The sequence below is a fragment of the Buceros rhinoceros genome, unplaced genomic scaffold, assembly GCF_000710305.1.
Source record: "Buceros rhinoceros silvestris isolate BGI_N320 unplaced genomic scaffold, ASM71030v1 scaffold10539, whole genome shotgun sequence".
Lineage (NCBI taxonomy): Eukaryota > Metazoa > Chordata > Aves > Bucerotiformes > Bucerotidae > Buceros > Buceros rhinoceros.
The window spans coordinates 22,827-32,704 of NW_010429829.1; the positions used below are offsets into that span (position 1 = coordinate 22,827).

At 43.5% G+C, this 9,878-nt stretch overlaps 1 protein-coding gene across 1 annotated transcript in view; it reads left to right on the forward strand.

Annotated features, from left to right (window-relative positions):
- Positions 1–9,678, forward strand: part of TMEM229B (transmembrane protein 229B) — a 22,831-nt gene extending 13,153 nt beyond the window's left edge. Inside the window, exon 2 of the mRNA XM_010142813.1 lies at positions 8,455–9,678. Within this exon, the coding sequence (XP_010141115.1) occupies positions 8,482–8,985 (504 nt within the window). The 5' untranslated portion in view covers positions 8,455–8,481 and the 3' untranslated portion in view covers positions 8,986–9,678. The remainder of the gene's footprint in view (positions 1–8,454) is intronic.
- The last annotated feature ends 200 nt before the right edge of the window (positions 9,679–9,878 follow it).

The window sequence follows — 9,878 nt, forward strand, 5'->3', positions numbered from 1 at the left end:
CCTGCCTCTCCCAGCTGTAGCCATGGCTGCCGACTTGAGAATCTTGTCAAACATGGTGAGGTGGTCAGTAGGATTCTGAGATTTATCCTACCCTTCATTTCCAGGATTTTTCTACCTGTGAGGACATGTGTGACCTTGAAATTAAGAAGATGAGGTAGCCACCATCTTGGAGGTTCCACAAGGATTCCTTTGGTGAAGAAGAATAATTTGGCAATGTGAGACTGCTCAATTTTTCTCCACCAGGGATGTTACAAGGAAACTTGAGGAATCACAGATAGTGCTTGAAAGACCTGGTTCTCTCAGCATTAACAGTAGTTTAATGTTAGGAAGGAAAATCCATATATTGAGGAGGGAAAATTATAAGTGGCATGAAGAGATTTCCAAAAGGGGAAAGAGAGAAGATGAAGAGTAGCTGCAGTTGTTTACACTATCCTGTCACCTGCTATCATTTGAATGCTGGGAATTTATAAGTGGCTGTGCACTGGTGAAAAGTAATACAAGGGCAGGGAAATAGTTCTTTCCAGTTGTGTATAGGCAGCAAGAATGTCCAGTGAAAGAAGAGGCTAACTTTCTGAATTGCTGCTTTGAGCTTTACCTGCAGCAAACTAGGAGAGACTGCCTTGGGTCTGTCAGCAGTTCTGATTTTTCTTTTTTTAAAATCTTTTTGCACACACTGCTGTTCTTCACAAATTTAAGTGACTTGGATTTTGTCAGGGTATCAGCAGGCTAGAATTCTAGATAGTCTTCCTTCACTGCCTTGATCATAATATTTTTCTCTGCCAAGCTTGATTTTCAATGTGAAATGTGTTTGGACTTTTTGTCATTTGTTTTGCCAAACCTGGCTTTCCTCCATTGCTTGCTGATTCTGGCTTGTTTCTGCGGGCTAAGCATAGTTATTTGTTACTGTTACTGATACTGACATCCGAGTTGTCTGAATCTGTTTATTATTGTAGTGTTAGAATGGACCGGTGTATTTGCTTTTCATTCTGCTTTGGAAAGAAGATGGGGGCATTAATGACAAGGAAAAAAAATGTTTTCAGTAAAGAACTGGATTTCTGAATGTTTGAATTTCCTGAAATGTCTGAATTTCCAAATAGCTTTAAGAAAGCATGTAAGATGGGGAACACATAATGTCTTGACCTTAATGTTGTCTCTTTTTTTATGATGGCTCTCTAGTGACAGTGGAAAGGATATTGGCTGTGGCAAAATCTTGTAAACTCTCAGCATGTTCCGAGGATAAGTTCTCTCTCTCCATTCATCACTCTGTCTTGCGTTGCTTTTTGCTGGTAAGCCATCATGTACATTATGTTCTTTGAATGTCAGATTTCCTTCAGTCAGCTCATACATCATGTGAAGCTCAAGCTTTCAAAAACAGCCATGAATTTTGGTTGCCACTGTACTTGAATGCATGGTTTGAAATGAAGGGGCCCAGCTCTCAGGAGCTTACAAGTCAGGCAGTTGTCCATCAGGACAACTCAGACCTAGGCCTGAAGTCATGGGCTGTAATCTTGTGTCAGCTCTTGAAAAATGAATTCTAGGAACTCAATTCTGCTCTTACTGCAGAGGATGAAGTCAGCCTGGACTTACTGTCCAGGTTAAGATAATGGTGGATCCAGCAGTTGAGCACCCAAAACTGGAGGACAGCTGATACAGATTCTTAGGGCAGGTTGTGCCCCCCTGAGCATGCCATCTCCTTGGGGGCAGACCTTCCATAGCGCTGGCCCGTCCTCCACAGTGTTAGTAGAAAGCTCTGCCTGCTCCCTACAGGAGAGTCCTGGTTGCAAAGTCTCTGCTTTGTGCTGGATCCTCCTCAGGGGCACTTGGGCCCTTGCTGGACACTTGCTGTAGTATTGGCAAATGTTAGGAACTTGGGGCAGCTTTTCCAAACAGGGAAGGGCAGCAGGTACGGCACTGGAGTTTTCTAGCATGGGCTTCAAGAAAGACATGACCTTAGCTGAAAGAGGTGCTGGGGACATACGGGGATAATACCGATAATGGCGAGTTTGGACTCAGTCATTTTTCACAGATTTGTCTTGCAAGTCTGCTGCTTGCTTGACTCTTGAGGGGTCTTAACTTATTTCAGGAACGTAGGAAACATCCCTCGTGGTCACTCTAAGTAAGGAGCTGCTGCCTTAATTTGTGCTCAGGTTGGAGTGGTCACTGTGCGTTAAGGTGCGTTCAAGAAACGTGATGCTATGTGTGAGGCAGGGCATGGGAAGCCTCAGCTTTCTGTACTTCTGCCGCCATTCATGAGATCACATTAGCCAGAAAACACTTCTTTAAACTAATAATGTCTTCATGTTTTCTGTTTGTTCTCTGACTCTCACCCACTTTGTATTCCATCCCAAAAATCCCCTACTTGTCTCCTGCCCATTGTGAAATGGTGCCTTCTGGGCAGCCCCCATCCAGGCATTATGGTAGGAACTATACTTCCCCATCCCATTGGCTTAGTCTGGTAATTGGATTAATTTAATCTCCTTTTGTCGTCATTCTTTTTTACCGAATACCAATTATCTTTGGAACAGATTTGAAAGGTAGGCAGGGATCAGAGTCTACCAGCAGGTACGGGCTGAACTGGGCAAGGGGACGAGGAGTGGCAGGGAAATGATGTGCCTTTTAAGGGAAAGGAGCTAGAGCTGAAAATGAGGAGAAAATGCAGATTGCAAATAGGCTGTGCTTTCTTACAATACATGGTGGTGCGGGTAGAACTCGGAGGAAGGGAGACAATGTGTGTCCTGATGGAGGTGAAGTCCAAAAGAGATGCAGCAAAACAGATGATTAATACAGTTCAGAACTGACCAAAATCCCACGGCTCCAGATCTACTCTGAAAGTGCTAAGAGTGAGGAATGGACATCAGGTCTGTATTTGGAGACATCTGTCTGTGGTGTGCTTTTAGGTTCGTTGCAGGGCTTGATTAATTGATCTGCTGGAACTATTCCACACTTCAGTAGAGCTGAAATTCTATTTTCTAAGCCACAGTTAATTGCGGCTTTCAGTTACCTGAAGGATGATTTTCCCCTCAGAGTTATGACTTCAGCACATAAGAACCGCTAAGACTTTACAGCATAAATCTTTAAACACTGATGAACTAATGTCTCGGGCCCAAATCCAGCACCAGTGTTCTGTAAATCTTTACTCCTAATGGTTTGTGTGAGATTTATACGGAAACGCTGAAGGTAGGTTTGCAGCACACCCGTTGAATGTTGTCCGTGGTTGCAAAGGCATGGTCACTTGGTGTTTACTCACAGGGAAAATGCAAAATAAGAGAGGAAGAGTTACATTTAAAAAGGTGCTGCCCAAAAATGCCTGCCAGTTTTCATTGACACGTCCTTGTTTCTACTCTTTCCTTTGTGAATGTGACAAGCAGATACACATCTGATTCTCCCGGTCTTAAGGAAAAACACGGTATTATAGGTACAATGACGTGCCAATGAAAGTAATTTAAAAAGTCAGGAAGAACAGTTACTATTACATAAGTTTTGTTTAGGTAAGAAGGGTCTGTGGAAGGAAGCAGTAGAGCTTATGGGCAGGGAGTGGCAGGTGCCGTCTGCATCAGAGCTGTCTGCCGCTCACGGTCCTGCTGTTTCCAGGGACTGAAGTTCCCTACTACATATATAACCTCCTCTGCACTTACTAGTCCAAACTGAAATCTAATTATCACATGTAACATAGGGTTATAGAAGCATAGAAATATGAACATGTATGTTATAAAACTAAATATTAATAAATACTTCAAATATACGCTTGTAAAATAACTCTGTGCCCTAATTTTTTAACTGGCAGAAACAACCGGGCACTAAGAATAAGGACCTTCCTGCAGTAGTTCAAGTTCAGCTGCGGTGACTCAAGGAGCTGACAGAACTTACAGCCTCAGGCCATCACTAAGCAGGGGAATTGTCTCATGGAGGTTTTTTGTTTGTGGGGTTTTTTTATTAGCACTTCAGAGTTAATTCAGAGTATCTTGACAAGGTCTTATTTCATCCATCCAGAGACTCTGGGTAAAAATAATTCTGCTGGAGTAGAAGGAATAGAGACAATCTGAGAGACTTTTTGAAGCAGGGTTTGGCTTGGTAGCAGGGAAGTAGAAAGCCAGTGCAAAGGAGAGCTTTGAAAAACATGAACCGCGCAGTGTTCAACAACTTATTCAGGCATGGCTGTGACACACACTGGTATTCCCCCTGCATGACAAATCTGCCATTATTTCCTGGTCTAACTTGAGCCCATTTTCTGATCACTTGCCTCTTGCCTGCCTGGGCTCTGTCACCTGCAAAAGCAAATGTGAAGTGCTCACAAAAGGGTCTTGCATGTGAAGCGGGGCAGTCTGCGATTTATGTCTTTCTCCTTACCTGGCCTGCTGCACCAGGTTATCTGTATCTTACCTCAACCTAGTGAATGATTAACATCCATTTCAGAGTCGATACTCTAAAATACAGAAGTTTAATCTTCCTGTTGTTATAATATTATTTACTTGCAGCCTAAGTCAGAGTGCTGCCCCGATCCTCTGAACCAGACTTCTGCAGGGAAACACAGTCCTTTGTAAGCTTCCCCCTGCGAGACCTGTGCTTGTTCACTGCAGGCGGAGGGGTCTCGGCCCCTGTGTTGCCCCCAGCGTTATCCGCACAGGCAGGGCAGTCAGGGAGAGAACTGCCTGTTCCTCCAAGGGCCATGTGTGCTTTCCATAGACTTGCATTTTTATTTCTTTCAGCAAGCTGGAAAAGAAGGTCCCACTGAAGAATGCAGGAAAATTTCTATGCTGGCTTAGCTTAGACTTCCTAGTAACATTGTATTAGAGGAACTATTTCTACTTTAGCTGCCTGAAATATAATTTGCTGATGACGGAAAGGACTTCAATAGCTTTGAATTTAGAAGCTCCCCTTTTTCCACAAAACAGCACACTGGGAGCCGCCTCAGTACAAGCATGGCCATCTACGTGCAGCTCTGTGACTTGTTTGCTCTCTGCTGAGCCAGTTGCATAGGTAGCAGCTGCATTTCTAGTTTTCAGGAAGCTGCTGCCCATCCCACTGTAACTACCTCAGAGATGGATGTCATTTGTTTTTCTCAGGAGACTGAGTAGCTATCATATATTCAGAGCTTTTTGGTCTGTATTAATGTGACTGCATTAAAAGTCTTGCGTCACCAAGTTCAATTATCTACTTTTCACAAATCTGCATCTCTTGTTGAATCCATTCTTCTGTTTGGGTGCTTCTCCCACTAATGTCCTGCAATGACTTTTCAGCTTGATCCTTTTATCATGAATTGCTGCCCAGGGAGTGGGCACTTTTCTTCTTCATTCCCCTCCTGAGACCTTCATGCGCTGTATTGCCTACCAGGCACCAGCCACTTTGCACCAGCCACTTATTTCCCACAGGCTGGGAAATAAGATACTTGGGAACAGCTGCAGTTTTAATTGTTTTGTAAATGCTCAAGTGACCTGTAACCATTACATCGTACAGTCCCCAACTTGTGCAATGATGTGCTGTAGCTGGTTGTAATCTTCCTGGGTATCCTCCATTCCCTTCTATGACTTACTGTCTACTTTTTGTTTTATTTTGAATGAAATATTTTACAGGAGGAGTTGTGATTTATGGATTTGCTTATAGTCTACCACAGTGGAACCATTTATGTTTGGGCTACCACAGTTTGGCATCTGCCCTGTTTTGGGATGCTCTTCATCAGCAGGCAGACTGTGAGGACTCTTTCAAGAAGGAAGTTCTCGTTGAGATTGGGCTGACTGGGTGTGTGACAGTAGAAGGCAACTATTGAGAGAGTGTCAGTGCATTGATACTTGTCTCCTGAGAAAAGCTCAGGACTCAAAAGAGGTCAACAGTGTCTTTGCAGTGGGTTAACTTGTACTGTAGACATTATCCCAGACCTAGTCTAGATTCAGTTATTAGACTTCTAATGCAGTGACTAGAGGATATATAAGGATATTTTGCAAAGTGTAAAAAAGAGATAGAGAATAAATAGATAATTATGAAGTTATGTGGTATAGAACCAAGAAAGAGAAATCTTCATTGCACAGAGGAACTAGTTTGGGGCAGAACTGGATGAGGCTTGTTGGATACGTTTCTGTGAGGCTTTGGCTTTGGTGGGCAGGTGTAAGGCGGTGGAAAAAATTGGTGAGGAGATCATTAGAATAAGAAGGGAGGGGCTGAGAGGGGAGGACCCTCTGTGCATTTCATCCGAGTTCGTGAAGAGATTTTCAAAATTACAAGATAGTACTGCATGCTCTTGGATTCTCCCAGTTCAAATACATTTCATGTAACACTCTAAAGGGATGTGCCAGGGCTAAGGACCACAACTGGAAAAGCTTAGAAGGCTTATTGAAAAGAGAGGAAAACCATCCAATCCATTGGCAGCTTAGTAAAGACTTTACAATCATTTTTGTCCCTGGAGAATGACATTCTGTGTGTCCTTAGTGCCTTACCTAGCAATAGGTGTGACTTCTAAGGCCTCTGCATCTTCTGATGTTACACTTCTCCCTTCCTGCTGCAGCCATATATCCCTGATCCGACAGAAGATACCTACAGTCCATTTCAGTCTTACTGCTTTCCCTGACTCCTCTACCCCTGTCTATTGGTTTGTTCTCAAAATTATGTGAGAATGGAGGGATGATGTGAAGATTCAGACTCCTAAGCTTCTCAGCTGTGCTGGCAAACTAACCATGTAACATCACACTGACAAACTCTCCTCTTCAGAGAGAAAGTTTGAGGTTACATATCAGCTTCTTGTGGACTGTGTGGAGATACACTTCCTGCATATATCTCATGTGCCACCTCCACAGCTGTCTTGCAAGGTCTCTTCGGGCTGAATTGTTAGGTGACGAGGGAATTTCTAGTGGCTCTTTAGTCTTTCACCCTCATGCTCACAATGTGCTGTTGATCGAGATCTGTAGCCTATGACGATAGTTCAGTGTTCTGTGTAAAATGGAAATGGGGCTTTGGTCAAACACCCACATCATATGAACTGCCAAGAGTTTGGTTGGTTGGGTGTCCCTTTAGCGAGGACTGAACAGGTCATGGATACAGTTCTGTCCTTTCAGTACAGTTCCAGTTTCAGTGTTTCCCCTGCGAATATTTTGCATACCTTCTTTATTTTCATTATTATAGTTCCTTTTTCCTTATAAAGGTTTCTCTTCTCTCATGTCCTATCAGAATTTCAGTCATAACTACATGTTAATAGTTCCTGCAGAGAGGCACTGTGTTTACAGGGCAGGGCAGGGCAGGGCAGGGCAGGAACAGTCTCTTTCCAGATGGCAGATGGCATTGGAATGACTGCATGTAAGGTCAGTGTGGTTCTTTCCTGGCACCTTGTGCCACAGAACTGACAAGTGCAGAGCAAAGAAGTTAAATGGTGCCTGATGAAAAGTCAGTAGAAACCCAACTTGGAAGAGTAATGTTCTAAGAATGAAAGAGGTCGAATTCACCCTGTGATGTGAATCTTAAGGCTTCAGTAAAAGTATGATTAAAATCAGCTTTGGCTAGTGACTCGAGCGTGGCAGAGCAATGCTTAGGACCATGCACTCTACAAAAAGTGTAAGATGTAAGCAAATCGTGCCATTTCAAAACCTTTTCACCAAGTTTCTTCCTGTAAAGAGAACTAAAGTTTGATCTAATTTTCTGTTGAACATGACTAACCACTTCTCTCTATGCTCAGCTGTTCTTTTTTATTCTCTTCCTTGTCTTGAAGCCAAATTTGAATGGATTTCAATGGTTCTCTTGTGCTTTTTGACTTGGTATCAGGCAGTCCGACACCATAAGAAAATTGTTTTCCAAATCCTAGCTATACAATGCATGAGTTATTTAACAGAAGAAATAAGCGTTCAGCTGCATGATGGCTGCAAGCTGTGGTGTCCGAAAGCATAATACCTCTGAAATTTTCTCTTCCAGTTCCCATTCTGTATGTCCCATCAAAGCTCGGTTTTTCACTACAGTAAATGTTTTGTGTATAGAGACTGTAGGTGACAGCTGGAAGAGCCCAGCTTTTCAATGATGTGTTCACCTAATCTCTTCCGTATTAGAGTCAGAAAAGTAGGGGACAGTGCTGTCTCCTGAAAGGAGCAGAAAGGTGATGTGTGCTCCTTGTGACATGACTGTATTTTTCTACTGACCTGCAGCCAGTAAGTTTTTTTGGCAGCCTCAGCCTTGGCAAAGCCCTTGTACCTGTCAGCTACCTCCTTATTGTCACTGCAATACCAGCTGCATCTCACTTCTCAGGCAGAGCAGTATATGTTGTCCAGGCCCATTCTGAGACTTGGAGACCAGTAAGGTGCCACCTTTCCCCAAGACTTAAAAAGTGCTGTGGCAAAAATGAGATGATTTAAAATTCACTTCTTTCTCAGATTTGTTCTTTGTGGGTGTTAACAAGTTTGTGTGTGTTGCCATCTGGGGGATAAGGACTTGTGACATCCTCGTTGACTCCCCTCTCTCTCTCTTTCTCTCTCTTCATTTCAGAGTTCCTGCAGGAGTGTGTGCAGAAGAATGGCTGCAGCAGAACCTCTGACTGCTTTCTCCCGATGGTACCTCTACGCCATTCATGGCTATTTCTGTGAGGTGATGTTCACAGCTGCCTGGGATTTTGTGGTCAACTTTAACTGGAAGTTCCCAGGTGTTACCAGTGTGTGGGCGCTCTTCATCTATGGCACCTCCATCCTCATTGTGGAGAAGATGTATCTATATCTCAAAGACAAGTGTAACATTTTAGTGCGCTGCTTCATTTACACACTTTGGACATACCTCTGGGAGTTCACCACTGGCCTCATCCTACGCCAGTTCAATGCCTGCCCATGGGACTATTCCCAGTTTGATTTTGACTTCATGGGTCTGATCACCCTGGAGTATGCCATTCCGTGGTTTTGTGCTTCTTTCATCATGGAGCAGCTGGTGATCAGAAACACCCTGCGCTTACGGTTTGATGAGACTGCTGAGCCGGGGGCCCCCACCGCCCCCGTTGCCTTGGCCAATGGCCACGTGAAGACTGATTGAGCAGTGACTCAGAACCACACTTAGCAATCTGAGAGAGCCCAGACCTCTACCACAGACTGCCAGCTCTGGCTCTGAGGTACTGCTCCTTGCTGTATGATAAGATTCATAAACCCCATTTTTCTAATGGGGGTGTGCATGGGATATACCAGAAAAAAATGGAACCAAGAGATTTTCTATGGATTTTACTCTTTGGGTTCCAAGGACCAATATCAGTTACTTGTTAGTTAGGTCATTTCTGATTTTAACTTATTACAGATGAAAGAAGTCCTTTTGCTTACACTTTCATGTGGAGAAAGAAGAAAAAGAAATGCTACGGTGGAAATGCATCCAAAAAGAAAAAAACCTAATCAGTGGATGGTCATGGACACGCCAGCTAAGTTAGTGATTGGCTTACTCCATTAGGCGATAATCAGGTGCTTGCTTGCAACCAATACCTCCCGTGGGACCTGAGATGCTGCAGGAACAAGGAAAATCCATCTGCTGTTGAGAAGATCCTAAGACTGGCAGTCTGCTGGGGAGGTAGATGGTGTTCCCCTCGTGAGGTCCCCTTGGCCTTTCCCCACCAGGTTCTTTGTTGCACCATGAAATAATCTGGTGCTGGACATCTTGCCGAATTTATACAGTTCTTATACTTTTTGAAATCTCAGTCCTGATACTCACTAGAAACGTTTTTCTTTTTTTTTTTTTTTTTTTTTTTTTTTTTTTTTTTTTTTTTAATAAAGGCCTTTTTTTGCCGAGTGAGTTTTACCATAATCTGTGCAATCTGAATCTTGGCAAAAGGAGCAAGAAATAGCTTAAGTCTTCCCGTCGCCTCTGTCCCCACAAAGCAGACCTTGCCCAAGGGCCTGCTGCAGATTCCGGCTCCCATCTCAGCCATGCATCTTGTGGAGACT